The sequence below is a fragment of the Gracilinanus agilis genome, chromosome 1, assembly GCF_016433145.1.
Source record: "Gracilinanus agilis isolate LMUSP501 chromosome 1, AgileGrace, whole genome shotgun sequence".
Lineage (NCBI taxonomy): Eukaryota > Metazoa > Chordata > Mammalia > Didelphimorphia > Didelphidae > Gracilinanus > Gracilinanus agilis.
This window is the reverse complement of record NC_058130.1, coordinates 751757082-751774163: the sequence shown is the minus strand read 5'-3', so window position 1 is coordinate 751774163 and position 17082 is coordinate 751757082. Positions and strand designations below refer to the sequence as shown.

Genomic DNA, 17082 nt, shown 5'->3' with positions numbered 1-17082 from the left:
GCTCATTTGACAGATGAGGAAACTAAGACAAACAGGGTTAAGCAACTTGCCCAGAATCACCCAGCTAGTAACTGCCTAACACTGGATTTGAACTCATGAAGACAAGTCTTTATTCCAAGTCTAATGCTCTTTCCACTATACCACCTAGCTCTATCCACTATCCATTTCAAATATTTACTGTTTGCCAGCATTGTGCCAAGCACTAGGAATGGAAAAACAAGCAAAGAGAACAGTTGACATAGTGGATAGTGCTGGACTTGGAGTCAGGAGGACAGTAGTTTTAATTCTGCCTCCGACACTACCGGTGTGACCTCGAGCACCTGTTTCCCAAAGTTATTGTGATAATATTTGTAAAGCAAAATGAGAATAAATAATAGCAACTAGTAGTGTAGTAGCAGCAGGGCAGTTTGGTGGCTCAGCGGATACTTCTTAGCTATGTGACCTTTTGCAAATCACTTAATCCCAAATTACCTATCCTTCATCACTCTTCTGCCTTGGAACTGATACTTAATATCAATTCTAAGACAGGTGGTAAGGTTTTTTTTAAAGTATGTATCATTTCCTATGAGCTAGACATTGCTAAATGCTTTTATAATTATCTGATACAACAACTTGGAGAGGTATTTTACAGATGAGGAAACTGAGGCAAACAGAAGTTAAGTGACTTGTCAGGGACACATAACTAGTTAAGTGTCCGAGACTGGATTTGAACTCTGCTCTCCCTCCAGGCATGGTACGCTGTTCCCAGGTTATTTTGTCAGGTTAAAATGAGCTATTTGTAAAGTGCTTTGCAATCCCAGAAGTGCTATGTAAGTGAGAACTATTATTACTATTGAGTTTGCATTCCAGTAGACAATAGGTGGCCAGAGAGAAGTGTTTTTGGACGGGGGGGGGGGGGGGGGCGGTGCAGAGGGAATGGGGCTTGGATTCCAGGAGCAATTGATCGACATACTCTTAGTTTTGGAGCTGGAAGACACTTTCTAGTGTCAGTTTGAGGATTGTTCTCAGAGCCAGAGTTGAAAGCTGAGCAGTAGTTATGACTTAGAGATTTCCAAAAAAAAAATGGTTATGGCTCTGAGTTTGGGCAAGAAGAGCTGAATATTCTGTTCACTGTCAAAAGCCCAGAGGCTCATTGTTGGTGGCTTGAGTTTCTAGAATGAGATTGAGGATGGAGGCATTACATGGATGGGAAGTATTCATTAATGTTTCACAACAGCTTGATAGGAGGTCTCCATTGGAGTGCCTCAGGGATCTGACCTTGGCCCTGGACTGCTAAATATAGACAGTCAGATCACGGATCTGGAACTGAGATGGATCTCTGAGGCTAGCTAGTGAAACTCTCATTTTACAGCAGAGAAAACTGAGATGCAGGGACTGAAAGTGACTTGTCTAGGGTCACACAGGTAGGTCAATCAACCCAGGTTTTCCTACTCCAGACCCAGCATTCTCTCCACTGCACTAGACTTTTCCCCAAATTTGGATGAAGCCATATGTAGGATATTTATCAGATTTGCAGATGATAGAAAACTGGTATGGGCTATTTAACATATTGGTTGATAGTCAAGATTCAAGATTCTGAAAATATCTCTGCAGGCTAGAATAATGGGCTAACTCTAATAGGAAATTTAATAGGAATAGCTTTAGAAAGTGACAGCATTATATTGTTCACTGGTATTGGAGTCTAGGGCCTGAGTTAAAATCCTACCTCTAAAACTGGGTGACCTTGGATAAGTCATTTCAAATAGGTAAAATCTCCTCCCTGGATCTCAGTTTCTTCATCTTTAAAATGAAGGGGAAAGACTCGGAAAAGATAACTTTTAGGGGGCCTTCCAGCTTTAGCTCTTTTATCCTAGATACAAGTAAAGTGTTCATTTGGGTTCAAAACATCAGCTTTATGAACACAAGCTATATTCATGAGTGGGGGAGAATAGCAGCTTATCTGAAAAAGACCTGAGGAATTTAGCAGAGTCCATGCTCTCAGCACCTGGACATTGAATTAATTCAATTGCTGGTGTGATATGGCAGCCAAGACACACCCAAGGGGACTGTGGAGATAGTTAGGATGTACACTATTACAGGATAGGTTTGTTCAGAAATTGCAGAAACAGTGTGGTTTGCGAGTTCTGAGGCGAAGGCCTTTGATTGACTCCTAACCAGGGCCAGCTGTTACCTAATGTCAGGCTCTTCTTCCTAAATCTCTTTTCCACTGATTCCAGAATTTCCATCTTTAGTGATATATTTTTGAGTTAACTTAAAGCACTGTCCTCTGCTGACGTCTTCTTAAATTGTAAAGGTGGGTTGGGCAACTCAGGAAGTCACCAACACTTTAGGGTGAATGAGATTTTCTAGCTTTTCATCTTCCTGACAGAAGCCATTCGAGGAGTCAAGAGTGAGTGCATTGGGTGACTGGATATATAAAGGGAAAAAGAGAGAGTGTTTTCTATAGGCTAATGTGGTCCTGGTCTTTGGAAGCAATAGATATTTCAAGCAGGTTTGTTGTTATTACATTTGCGAAATAGGAAACATTAACTTTTTTATTTATGATATTACTGATTATTCTCATGATTTTTTGTTTGTTTGTTTCAGATGACGAATTAAACCTACTAGTTATTATAGTTGATACGAACCCAATTTGGTGGGGAAAGCAGGCTTTGAAAGAATCTCAGGTAAAGGGCATCAGGCTGAGGATTCCTCTTTTAACATTTTAATACTAATTTAATACTAATTTAATTGAATATCTGAGTTGCTATTTTGTAATAAGATAGGGATTTTTGTCTCTTGAAAGGTCACTTAATTGAATAACAAGTGGATGTTTGTACTCTTTGGAATTTATTTGTGGGAAGAGTTATAGAATTCAAGTTGTGAATGTCATATCCTTAATTAGCAATTAACAAGGCCATAGAGTGAGAGTGTGTGTGTGTGTGTGTGTGTGTGTGTGTGTAGAGTTAGTTAGTTAGTTAGTTAGTTAGTTTAAGTTACTGGTAACTTAAACTATGAACATGCAAGATATGCTGTATCTGTTTTCTAAATGTGGTGCTGTATACTTTTTTGGAATCTAGTGTTTAGACTGTGTAATGGGTAGAAATAATCACATATTAGGCAATTTATATACATATATACCTACACATATATTCCATATATTATTTTCGGGAATTTACATGAGACTATTGTAAAAAACTTATGTACCACAAAACCCCTTCTGGACAAATATTAAACATGTTCCTTGGTTATTTAATTGTATATTTTAGATTGAATTTGTTTAAATTATGCTGTTTTATTATTTTACTTGCTTTTATGATATCGTATTTGTATTTTGTAATGTTTATTATAATTATACTGGATTTAGATTTGTCATCTTTCCTAATTTCTTCCTTTTTAACAGTTCACGTTATCAAAATGCATAGATGCTGTAATGGTGATGGGAAATTCTCACTTATTTATGAATCGTTCCAACAAACTTGCTGTGATAGCAAGCCATATTCAAGAAAGGTATGGCTTATTTTTAATACTGTAATGTTTCTGAACATTTTTGAGGCTGATGTACTTTCTAAACAAATGTCTTTTTGCTGCTACTTGGTGCATACAAAAGTGCCCCCATCAGTGAATAATATCCACACCATTAATAGGAAAGAAAGTATATTATCTGTCTTATTGTGTAGTAAAATCTCATTAGTTGATATCAGCTAATTAAAATAGTACCCCAATAGAGCAATTTTTGTTTCCCAGCCTATTATTTATTTATTTATTTGTTTATTTTGTTAAATTTATATGGTGGGGCAGCTAGGTAGCACAGTAGAGGCCTGGAGTTAGGAGGTCCTGGGTTTAAATCTGGCCCCAGAGATACTTCCTAGCTGTGTAACCCATGGCAAGTTGCTTAACCCAGTTTATTTAGTCTTACCACTCTTCTTCCTTGAAACCAGCACACAGTATTGATTCTAAGTTGGAAGGTAAGGGTTTAAAAAAAAAACAAACGAAAAACCTGTATGAATTACACTTTTTAGCTGTGTGACCCTGGGCAAGTCATTTAACCTCAGTTACATAGTCTTTACCACTCTTTTGCCTTTGTATAGTTGGAAAATCTTGAATCCCTAAAACTACATTACCCAAACTTCCTTTCTGTATTACCCACAATTCCTTTTCCTTTCTCTTTACCTGTGTCTTTTGCATGATTGTATATAAGTTTTGGGTAATACCCCTCTAGCTCTCTCTTCCCTGTGAAGTGAGTGAGGAACGTTCCCTGTGTTCTCTTGCTCTCTAGTTAAATATTAATAAATCTCTATAAATATATATACTTTGGAGATACTGAATATTAATTTTAAAATCCACACCTTTGAACTGATGTCAGTTCTAAGACAGAAGGTAAGGGCTTAAAAATTGTATATGGTGAGGCCATTGTAAGGAAAATGTTCTGCAAACCTTCATGAGCAAAAGAAGTGATAGTCACCATCATTATCCTCATCAAGAGAGCAGTTATAGCACTCTTCAGTGGTTCAGAGACTGTTCTTTGACTGCCACTAAAATCCTTAGGAAAAGTTAGTTCTTGAGTGCTTTGCTGTAGGTTAAAGTATGAAGCCTGAAAGGTGAGAAGGTAGAAAGAATGTGACTGATAAGGAATTATAGAGAAACAGCCTTGTGGCTGAGTGGGCTAGAGACCCAGCCTTCTAGCTCCTGGTACTCCCTCTTGACCTAGCCTACCTGTGGAACCCTGGGCAAATTACTTAACCTCTAGTGCCCCGGGCAATTCTCTAAAAACATAAGTTGTAGACTGATTGGTGATTTGTGTTAGTGGAGAGAATCGCATCACTGGGAGTCCCCTCAGCTAATAGAATCTTCAGTCTGAGCCCCACTTTCCAGCAAAATAGATCACTGCTAAATTTTAGGAGTAGAAAAAAAGGCTGCCTGTACTGTTGTTCCTCTAAAAGAATCAGATTCTCTTAGTTCTATTCATTTTCTTTAATGAAATGATATTTTGTAATTTGCATTCCTTTTCATTCAAAATGTCTTGGCTTTTGCCATGGAATTTAAAATGGAAGGCTTTATTTCATACATTTAATTATTTTTTTTCCCTTTCCTTTTCAAGTCGCTTCTTGTATCCTGGAAAGAACTGGAAATTTGGAGATATATTTGGTGACCCTGGCAACAGCTCCACTGAATATAATCCTTCAGGCAGTAAGGATGGAAAATATGAGTTGTTAACTGCAGCAAATGAAGCAATTACTGAAGAGATTAAAGATCTCATGACCAAAAGTAAGGGGAATTTTAAGTCTTTTTTTTTTCTTTTGAGGAGAGTATTATTTAAAAGACTTAGAGAGCGGAAACTTTCAGTGGATTAATTACCTCTTGAATTCCTTAGTATTTTCTACTTTGTTTTCTTAGAAATCACTCTTCTTAAAACTTTTTTATTAAGCACCTTTGTGTTTGCTTGACCCTTTGGCCAAGATTAAGAAACTTAAAAGAAAGACGGGATGTAATAGTATAAGACAGCAACGTCCTAGTGTTCACACTTTAGTTTCTGCCTAAATTCATGTTGATTAAAGCGGTTTCCAAAGACCTATTTACTAGAATTTATCAAGGCTATGTATTAAATGACTCCTGTGTACAAAAGCCCTGTGCTCTGAGAAATACCAAGCTGACTAAGATAGTCCCTGGCTTGAGGGAGTTTATAATCTCGTTACAGAGATCAGATGTAGACTCAGAAAAGTGAAAAACACCCCAGAACAGTCTCTCACAGACTCACAACTTTGGAACAAACCATTGAGCTCATCTAGACCAAACTGAACGCTATGCTAGTGAGAGTTCAGTAGTTATTATTGCAGTTATTGAATTTGGTGTAAGGTTTTTAGTTTCTCTCTCAACTTTTGTCTTTTTAGATCCTCCCCAAGGATTTAGACTGTCAAAACCTTTTTAAATCCTTCTTGTTTAATTTAATATGTTAGTTGTCCTTCCCATCTTTGTGCCATTTGTAAGTAGGATGATAAGGCCAATTAGCCCTTCCTCTTAGTCATAAAATATGGTAATGGGGCTGGGGCTGGATGAGGTGACTCAGTAGAAAGAGAATGAGACCTGGATATAGGAGATCCTGGATTCAAATCTAGCCCCAGACACATCTTAACTGTCTGACCCTGAGCAAGTCACTTACCCCCCTATTGCCTAGCCCTTATTGCTCTTTTGCCTTGGAACCAATACACATTATTGATTCTAAGGCAGAAGGTAAGGGTTTAAAAAAAAAAAAAAGCTAACCACCACAGGGCTCTACACAGATTCCTTGGGCACTCCACTGGAGATCTTCCAAGTTGATATCAAATTATTAGTGGTGACTCTGGTTCTAGCCATCCAGATAAACCATTCTTGATCTCACATCTCCATCTTTTTCACAAATTAGCAAAATGGGGGTAACTGTAGCTACAGCCTTCACTGTCCTACCAATATGCCAACCTTACCAAAAAGAAAAGGGTTTAATCTATAACAACAGCCTGATCCTGCAGAAGTCAGATTGACCCACTATGAATTCCGCTTTACTAGATGTTTGTCGGGTGTCCCTCTAATTCCTTATAGAATTTTGTCAGCCTGTAATCAAGAAAAAAAAAATTTGCTCAGTGCTGTGAGTGCTGAAGAAGAAATGTCCTTATGTTGTTAAGAGCCTTTTAAAATTTTAATATCTTTGTTCTAAGGGCTAACATAGTAGACCAAGGTGCAGGGGGTTAAAGGGATATTCAGAAGCGATTATGATGTAAAAACAGAAGGCAGCAACTTTAAAAGAAAAAGGAGGAAAAAGCCAATGAATTTCTTTGAGATTGTCCAAAAGCTATTGGAAAATGATTGGATTTTTTGCTCATTTGGTCCTTTTTTGACTTTTTCTCCTCCCGTTGGGAAGCAAGTCAGGAAGCAGTTTGTTGATCACCTACTGTGTGTGAGACATTTTGTTAAAAAGGTGCTTGGTATACATTGGACAAAAACAGTGCCTTCCATAAAGGAGCTCACACTCTCACTGGGGAGATGATACACAAATAACTATGAGTAATAAAGATATAGATGGACAAACTCACACAGAATACCTTACAGGGATATTTTATTTCAGAGGGAACTAAATTGGGATAAAGAAGAAATTGGTTTTTATCCTATTACATTAAGTTTTAAAATTATATTTTAAAATTTAAAAACATCTTTATTTTCTCTTTTTACAAGTGTAATTTATCTCAAAAAGATTCAAATTTTAATTGTTGAATTTTGTCTGTGGAGAAGAATGCTTGGTTTCAAAATTAAGTAGGCAGTACAGAGATTACATATTTAAACTTGGGAAAGGACAGAAAAGATGACTTTTTATAAAAATGAATATTTGCAGGTGACATGGAAGGACAGCATACAGAAACATTATTGGCAGGATCTCTTGCAAAAGCACTTTGTTGTATCCTTTACTGTTGGAACTTTTGATTTTTTCTGTGATTAAAAATATTTTAAATTGTATAAGTTTTAGAGGACCTTGGATATCTATAATAATAGTGGCATGAATCTATCCCTAAGTAGTGGGTAATTAAATTATTTGTTTGGCCTTGGAATGTTTTCGTGTTCATATCTGAATATATATCCATGCAATAGTCTTAGGATGCTCAAAAATTCTAAGTGAATAATAAGGAAAATTAAAGATTTGGGTCATGAAAAAATATGGAAACTTTCTATCTTACCCAATTTCCTTGTGGTTCAGAATTCATTTCTCTTCAAAATTCTTTCCTAATCCTTATTCTTTTAGTTAAACTTACAGTATTCCTAGGTCATGGCCTCCTTAGAATCTAAATGTATGTGTGTGTTGTGCTTTGTTTTGTTTTAAATCCTTATCTTCCATCTTAGAATGGGTTTCTAGGCAGAAGAGTGGAAGGGACCAGGCATTGGGGGTTAAGTGACTTGACCAAGGTCATATAGCCAGGAAGTATCTGAGTCCTGATTTGAACCGAAGACGCCTCTCTCTCTCTGAATGTGTTTTAGTTTAAAAGATCTTATTGGTGGACTTCAGGATATATAATAGTCTCATTTGAAACTTGCAAAAAGCATTTTAATCAATAATCATTTATTCAGTGTTTACCATCAGACTACCCTGTGCTGTGCTATTGCTCAAAAAGAGTACTTTCTGACGTTTTCCTTTGAGGATCCAGAATTCAGAAATTTAGGACCTTTGGGGATAATTCTAGTTAAGTTGAGAAATATTTTCCTTTTTGGGGAGAGAGGAAATATTTGGTAGTATTACAGATCCTGAGTGATTACGCAAAAGTTGTTAGTTTGACTTTAAGAGACTGCCAAACACTTGGGATTTGGGGGCAAGAAACTAAAAATTAAAGCATTTTCGTCAAGCAGTGTGTGTTGGGCATGTTTAAGTGAGTTTTGGATGTTTCTAGAAATGTGTGCTTTGAATTATTGTGCAGTTAAATGAGCTTTTTTTTTTATTCCTTAATTTTGAAAAATTAAGATATTCACAGAATGGGCAAGGAAGTAAAAGGTATGAGCCTTTGTTTTTCTAATAGTGAATATGATGCCATTTATTTTACTGCCAATTTTGTTTCATTTCCATGATGGAAGAATGGGCTGGTTAGAAATGAGTGTGGGCTGGGAAATGGAGTATTTTTATAAGACTAAACTAGAGTTAAATTAGTTTTTGTTGCTTATCTTTGTAGATAACCAAGAAATGAAATCAAGAATATTGGTAAGAATTTCCATAGGTAATTGTACTTCTGTTTAATTTTAAACATATGAAATTGTAATGGGGATTGACTTTTTTTTTTTAGGTCATTAAGGCTGCAGAAGACAGTGCGTTACAATATATGAACTTCATGAATGTTATCTTTGCAGCACAGAAACAGGTCTGTGTTTTTCATTAGAGAGTGTGTCGTGTCATTATGAAAGAATGAGTGCCTTCCTTTAATTGGGCTGCCTTCTTCAAGAGTTAGGCTTAGGAATTATAGAACTTACCTTTCTAGATACTTGTTGGACAGGTTAGTTTATTTATCCCATTTTCTCCAGTTGTAGAATGGGATTACTCAACATCCTCATCAAACTTAACTTTTTTTTAAACCCATACCTTTTATCTTAGAATTGAATAAAGTATCAAATATTGGTTCTAAGGCAGAAGAGAAAGGGTTAGGCAACGGGGGTTAAGTGACTTGTCCAGGGTCACATAGCTGGGAAGTGTCTGAAGCTAGATTTGAACCCAGGATTTCCCAGACCCAGTCCCGGCACCATATTCACTAAGCCACCTACCTGCCCCCCAATAGAGATAATTTTAAGATTAAACTTTTCATTTTGAAAAGAATTGTTACATTCCAGTCATGGATCATTGGAGTAGTGGAAGGAGTTTTAAAGATAAAATCAGCCCTTCCACAAAAAGTTTAAACAAGATTTTTCCTTTTCTTTTCAGTGTCTAAAACTGTATTTTCTTACTCTATGAATTTCCTTTTTACTGCATATTTTTAGTTTTAATGATGTCGTAGGTGCTTTGATAGTTTTACCTCCAATCTTATATAATTTAAAATTTTTGCTTTCAGAATATCGTGATTGATGCTTGTGTCCTAGATACAGATTCAGGGCTCCTCCAACAGGTATGCTTTTTTAAAAAATTTAAAAATTAAAAAATTTTTAAAATTTTTAAAATTTTTAAAAATGACTATTGATTGCATTAATATATGCAAAACCTCCTCACATGGTGAGAGATTTTTTTTTTTAGTTTTAGTTTAGTTTTTTTTTTAACCCTTAACTTCTGTGTATTGGCTCCTAAGTGGAAGAGTGGTAAGGGTGGGCAATGGGGGTCAAGTGACTTGCCCAGGGTCACACAGCTGGGAAGTATCTGAGGCCGGATTTGAACCTAGGACCGGTGAGAGATTTTTTGAAAAGAGAGCACCTACCCTCAGGGAATAGAAAAAACTTGTAAACACATCACTAGTAAAAATTAGAGTATGACAAATGCATGAGAGATATACAATATATCATAAAATTCAGAAGAGGAAAGAATTACTAAAGGAGCTGGTCTTGAAAATAGATTCTTCTATCAACCGATGGAGGGAGGTGGTTAAGGTATTCTAGAGGATGTTGTGATCAGAGACATGAAAGCTGGCATTTGCCAGGATTAGTTTTGGAGATAATGAGTGATTTGGTTTGGGAAGGTTTATTGGGGTGTTATATGAGAGAAGGGTGGAAAGATAAATGGATCTCAACAAAGGCAAAGCAGTTGTGAGGTGGAAAGGAGAAGAATTAGTCAAGTTAATGTTTGGGTGGTCTTGATTCCTAGTAACAGTGTTAGCTTATGTTTATAAAGGACCCACAGTGGAACAGAGAAAAGTAGAAGGCAAAGCCATCTGTGGATCATGGTGGAGTCATGGGCTTCAGAAGGAATAGAAAAATTTGGATGGCCTACCAATACCAGATTTCCAACTGTACTAGAAAGCAGTAATCATCAAAACAGTCTAGAACTGACTAAGAAATAGAATGGTGGATCAGTGGAATAGATTAGATACACAATATATAAGGGTAAATGACCTAAGCAATCTAGTGTTTGAAAAAAAAAAAGACCCCAGCTGTTGGGATAAGAACTCACTCTTTGACTTCTGGGAAAACTTCTGGGAAAAACTTCTGGGAAAACTAGAAAACAGTGTGGCAGAAACTAGGTATAGACCAGTATCTCATACCCTATACCAAGATAAGATCAAAATGTGTATATGATTTAGAAATAAAGGGTGATACCATAAGTAAATTAGAGGAACATAGAATAGCTTGCCTCACTGATATATGGAGAAGGGAAGAGATAGAGAACATTATAAAATGTAAAATAGTTTTTATTAAAATATTTGTATAAACAAAACCAATATAACCAAGATTAGAAGAGAAACAACAACCTGGGAAAAAATTTTTATAGCAGATTTCTCTGATAAAGGCCTCATTTCTCACATATATAGAGAACTGAGTCAAATGTATAAGAATACAAATCATTCCCCAATTGACAAATGGTCAAAGGATATAAACAAGCAGTTTTCAGGTGAAGAAATCAAAGCTATCATTAATCAAATTAAAAAATGTTCTAAATCACTCTTGATTAGAGAAATGCAAATTTAAACAACTCTGAGGTACAACCCCGTACCTATCAGATTGGCCAATATGACAGTAAAAGAAAGTGGTAAATGTTGAAGGGGATATGGCAAAATTGGGACACCCAATGCATTATTAGTGGAGTTGTGAACCTATCCAGCCATTCTGGAGAGCAATTTGAAATTATATCCAAAGGGCTATAAAATTTTGCGTACCATTTGATTCTGTAATACCACCAGTAGGTCTGTATGCCAAAGAGATTTGGAAAAAAAAAAAGAGAGAAAGGACCCATTTGTACAAAATTATTTATAGCAGCTCTTTTTGTGGTGGCAAAGAACTGGAAATTGAAAGGATGCCTGGGAAATGGCTGAACAAATTGTGGTACATGTTAGTGATGGAATACTATTATATGATAAGAAATGATAAGCAGGATGATTTCAGAAAAAGCTGGAAAGATCTGTGGGAACTGATGCAGAGTGAAATAAGCAGAACCAGGAGAACATTGTACACAATAACAGCAATATTGTAGAATGATCATATGAAAGACTTACCCTCAGCAATACAATGCTCCAAGACAATCATGACAAAGAATGCTATCCACATCTAGAGAAAGCACTGTTGGAGTCAGAATACAGATCAAGGCATATAATTTTTCACTTTAGTTTTTTTTTTTTATTTTGGGGTTTTGGTTTTATATGAGTATTGTCTTAAAATGACCGATATGGAAGTATGTTTTGCATGATAATACATGTATAACCCAGATCAATTTGCTTACCATCTCTTGGAGTGGGGAGGAAAGGGAGAGAAGAAAACAATTTGGATCTTACAATTTCATAAAGTATATATTGAAAATTGTTATTACATGCAATTGGGAAAATAAAATATCTTTAAAAAAAAGAAAGTGGGAACTGATCTTTTGGAGCAATTCAGTAACAATGAAAGAAAAGATTGCCTAATATCAGTGTTTGGCCCAAAAAAATTTCAGTTTTTTGGTTTTTTAGAAATTTTACAATTTACAAATATTTCAAATTTATAAAGGGAGAGACCACAGCAATCATGTTCATTGTTTTATCTGGGTTCTCAGAATGACAGGCATGATTTTTCAGGAAATCAAGACTTTTTGTATAGGTACTACTATGTACCGGATAGAAAGGCAGCTTTGGAATTGCAAAGTCATGGGTTTAAGTCCTATCTCTGATCCATTTCACACATGTGACCCTTTCTAAGACTAGAAGTTAGAACATTTCATCTTTTTTCCCACTGCTGTGATCTTGAAGGCAGTATTCCAAGGGAACAGGGGGGAAAGTCTTCCAAAGCCTTTTTGTCCTAAACCTACCTTCAACACCTTTTTCTGAAAACCACAGGGCCCTGATAGATTAGGTCTTCTGGTGTTCAATTATGCCTGACTCTTCATGACCCATTTGAAGTTTTCTCAGCAAAGATCCTGGAGTGGTTTCCTTCTCCAGCTCATTTGACAGATGTGGAAATGGCAGCAAATAGGGTTAAGAGACTTGCCCAGGGTCACATAGCTAGTAAGTGTCTGAGGCTACTTTTGAATTCAAGTCTTCCTGACTCTAAACCCAGCTCTCTATCCAGCGTGCCTCCTAACTGCCTTATTTTTTGGTTTGTCTCAAAACATTCGATTCTAGTCTCAGAAGCACAAAGGCCTTTTGGTATGAAGTCTACTTTAGCTGGTTTTCTCAATTTTTCATTACCTTGTTTAGTAACAAGAATTGGTGATTAAAAGTATCTGAAGCTTACCGTCATCAAAAATAATTCTCATTTAATTTGCAGACTCACATCCACCTTGACTTTGACTGTAGGTATAACTATTCAGATTTGTACCATTGTGAAAAAGTTCAGTAATGATCATTTGTGCCCATGGTGTGTATTTATTTACAGGCCTGTGACATTACCGGGGGCATATACTTGAAGGTGCCCCAGATGCCATCTCTTCTGCAGTATTTATTGGTAAGAAAAAACTTCTGAAGAATCTTTTAAATAAGCCGTGCCCATCCAAACCCATTACAAACATTTTTCCGAGACGCTACAGACATTGTTATAAATACTCAGGAACTGAATATTGCAAAAACACAATAAATGAACTAAAATTATGATTTTTATACTGGAGCGCCAAAAATATCCTCATTACATGGGATCTTTGGTTTTGTTGTTGTGGGGACTCCCTCAGTGATTCATGGTCATGGTCCCTCCACACCTTAGCAGATGGTCTCTGTGACCAGTGGTCAAAAAACTCAGCTGCTGGTGGCCAGTCTTCTGGGGCCCTGCCTCTTCAGAGTTAGATCAGCTCCTTGGATGTGGGCCCTGGCCTGTCCTTGAAGCCTTTCCAGCTTGGTAGACAACCTGTGGGAACTTTAACCAAGTGTTACCTCAAGGTACCAGCAAGGCATCAGACCAGGGCTTGGGTGGAAGAGGGGGACTAAAATGCTATTAAAACAAACTCTGACTCACGTGTTATTATCAATTTTCCTTTTCCCAAGCAAGCGACAGAAGAAGAATACAAAGGTTTTACCCAGTTTAGTACCAAATTAAATGCAGGACCAAGTTAATAACATAGCTATATCTTTTTTTTTTTTTAAGACCCTTAACTTCGGTGTATTGTCTCATAGGTGGAAGAGTGGTAAGGGTGGGCAGTGGGGGTCAAATGACTTGCCCAGGGTCACACAGCTGGGAAGTGGCTGAGGCCGGATTTGAACCTAGGACCTCCTGTCTCTAGGCCTGACTCTCACTCCACTGAGCTACCCAGCTGCCCCCTAACATAGCTATATCTTGAAGGAAATAAAGAATTGTGTCTTTAAGTAATTTATTTCTCTGGTGAATGTTTGATATTCACATTTCATCCCCTAGGAAATTCTTCCTTGGTATGAATAAGAATTCTTTTCTTTTTTACAAACAGTGGGTATTTCTTCCTGATCAAGACCAAAGGTCTCAGTTAAACCTCCCACCGCCAATTCACGTTGACTACAGAGCTGCTTGCTTCTGCCATAGAAATCTCATTGAAATTGGTTACGTCTGCTCTGTGTGTTTGTCAAGTATGTTGCTACAGAGAATCTTTAAAAATAATTGGGGGATGGGAGACGGGGGGACGGTGCAGATTTCTCATTCTCCTCATCTGAAATCTTCCTGTTCTTTTCATTTCCAGTATTCTGCAACTTCAGCCCTATTTGTACCACGTGCGAGTAAGTACCTGTGTTGTTGTGTGTGTATATACATGCATGCATGTGGATGCATGGCAGGGGGTGGGGGGGGATACACACATTAGAGATATAATTCATTAAAAACGTTTTCCTTCTTGTATCATTTCAGGACAGCCTTCAAGATTTCTCTGCCTCCTGTTCTGAAAGCCAAGAAGAAGAAATTAAAAGCTTCTGCCTAGAGACCAAAATGATCCCCAGAGCCCCAATATTTAACCCTCTTTTCTCCAACTGTTTTTCCTGACATACACAGATTTTTTTAACTCTGTACTGAAGAGGTTGTTCAAAGAAATGAGAACTGTACATACATAACTATATTTTATATAGCTAGTCTGTTTTAAGAATAAGTTCCTCATGGGTCCCCAGGGGGGAGAGAGTTGGTTGAGGAGGTTCTGTTCCAGTGTGATAACAGGGAGTTATTTCTATAAAGTGTTCAGGACAGGAGAACATTTAGCTAATTTCTAAATTTTAAAAACACTGTTATTTTCAATTTAGTTCAATAAGTATTAAGCTGTTTACAATGTGCAGAGGTGCTGCGGATAATCCTTTCCTCAGTAATCATTTATTAAAGTAACCGTCGTGTTGATTACAGACATCATCACGTGAATGTTTTGTCTAAATTTGGTTCTCCTTGGTGGAATGCAGAATGGGTGCTATTGTAGCATAATCATGACCATTGAAACCCATTTTTATTCATTCCCAGCACTTGTGGCCTTAATCAAGATGGATTTTCTCACTTAAGACAACTTTTTGCTTTTACAATAAAAGTGTAAAAAAACCTCTCAGTTCATTAATTTGTTACTCATTCTCCCTCTCAGACGTTAGTAAATATTTAGTACTTAACCTTGAAACTTAAAAAACCTTTACTAAGTGTAGCTATTTTTACCCAAATAATAATCACTGAGTAATTACTGGGCCTTTATTTTGAAATGAGTTAGGAAAGTGAGCTGAGTACGGCAAATACACACATGCTAATATATAGGCACTAAAATGTGGTTTCTGGGAGAACGGGAAATCACTCTCGGTCACATGAGTTCTACCTTAACATGATTCTTTCACCAGTTTAAGGAATTATTAGAAAATCTCTGCGAGTGTTCATGTTGCCTTTGCAATCTTTCTTAAATTCAAAAGAAAAAATATTTAATTTAGTTCTAGAAAAATGGCTTTTTCATAAATGCCTGAAGTTATTGAAAATTCTTTTGTCTTCCCAGTTATATAAGAAGTATCAAGGAATAGGAAAATTATGGAGACAAGTATTTTTACTTACTGATACATAAGACTTTTATTGTTTCCCAGAGAAACTAGACTGTTAAGTTATGTTTGCTTAGGGAATTTAGACAGACTTTTCTGGTTGTATTAAAGACTATAGTAAAAGTATTTGTGATAATTTTGGGAAGTGTTTTAAAAACCCTTGATATTTATGTTGTGTTAAAATGTGGTTGTTTTAAATTGAGTGTTAAATCTTGTGGGAACAGGCACTGAACAGGACTTGAGAAGAGTCTGAGATTTGGAGTAAAAGGACCTAGGTTCAAATTCTGACTGCTACTTGGCTTTGAGTTTCCTTAACATAAGGAGGGAGTTGGCCATAACCTTTACGTTCTTTCCTGCTCTAAATCTTTGAATCTATAACTTGAATTTAAATCCTTTTTCTGACATATATTAACTATTTGACCAGGAACAAGTAATTTCATTTGAGCCTTAGTGTTCTCATCTGTAAAATGGGAATTCTTAAATTTATCTACCTCACAGGGCTGTTGTGAGGACAATGTTTTGTAAAAACTGTAAAGTGGCATGTAAATATGAGCTGCTGTTATTCTCCTACTGTGTACTTGGGTATAACGGGGATCGTTGTTTTTGAGTCTGGTGAAACAGTTGGTGCCTGAAAGGGATCAGAAGAATTTCAGAACACTTGAATCGGGACTTTCTTTTCTCTTGTCTCATTTAAAAACTCTCGTTTGTTCATTCCGGTTACGTTTTATTTCAACTGTATAGTTAATTTTAATATGAAATTTTTCAATAAAATAATTCACTTTTTTCAATTTGGTCAAATGACTTCATTTTACATTTTCTTTTGTTCATGTGTATTTATCTTAGACATTTCAAAACTATGAAGGTTCGTTTTGTTTTTTTAAATCCTTTCTAACATCTTAGAATCAATACTATATATTGGTTCCAAGGCAGAAGAGCAGTAAGGGCTAGGCAATGGGGGTCACATGCCCAACATCACATACTAGAAAGTGGCTGAGGTCAGATTTGAGCCCAGGACCTCTTAGGCTCCAGGTCTGAAAACTATAATGTGATTTATTTCACATCATTAAAGATTTCATTTGAAGAAATTTAGTTGCAAAATGCAAATATTGTACATAAAAATCCTGTCATTAGTATTAAAGAATTACAGACCAACTTGAAAATAAATCATTGTAAAGGTAAGCATAATTCGAATGCAATCAAAACCTTTAAAATAATATACAAATACCATATTAATAACAAGGTATGCTTGGTCATAGTTACAGATAGAAGCAACACATGTTGAACAGAAAATAATTATTAAGAAAACACCTTGAATATCCTGATTGCATAAATTTGGAGAGTATTGCATTATTTCAGTAATGGCATGAAAATAGGTTATTGATTAATTCCCATAATAGTTGATTTAAAACTGAAAATATAAAATATTTTTGATAATTTAAAGTATCTCTAAATATGCCTTTTAATTTTTTTTAATGTATACACAAATAACAAAAAAATAACAAAAACATCTTAATTACTTTCATGTTCCCTTAAGAATTCTATGTGTTGGGGG

At 36.2% G+C, this 17082-nt stretch overlaps 1 protein-coding gene across 2 annotated transcripts; it reads left to right on the top strand.

Annotated features, from left to right (window-relative positions):
* Positions 1 to 3397: 3397 nt before the first annotated feature.
* On the top strand, positions 3398 to 16318 carry GTF2H3 (general transcription factor IIH subunit 3). 2 transcript variants are annotated; one of them, XM_044658740.1, is made up of 11 exons: positions 3398 to 3489; positions 5081 to 5247; positions 7343 to 7405; positions 8459 to 8488; positions 8664 to 8692; positions 8775 to 8849; positions 9531 to 9584; positions 12967 to 13035; positions 13982 to 14117; positions 14228 to 14264; positions 14392 to 16318. In XM_044658740.1, exons 1-11 carry the CDS (start codon positions 3413 to 3415, stop codon positions 14459 to 14461), a joined length of 807 nt encoding a protein of 268 aa, XP_044514675.1. In that variant the 5' UTR covers positions 3398 to 3412; the 3' UTR covers positions 14462 to 16318. The 2 variants fall into 2 exon arrangements, with proteins under 2 accessions (XP_044514675.1, XP_044514676.1); XM_044658741.1 differs by lacking the exons at positions 8775 to 8849; positions 9531 to 9584.
* The last annotated feature ends 764 nt before the right edge of the window (positions 16319 to 17082 follow it).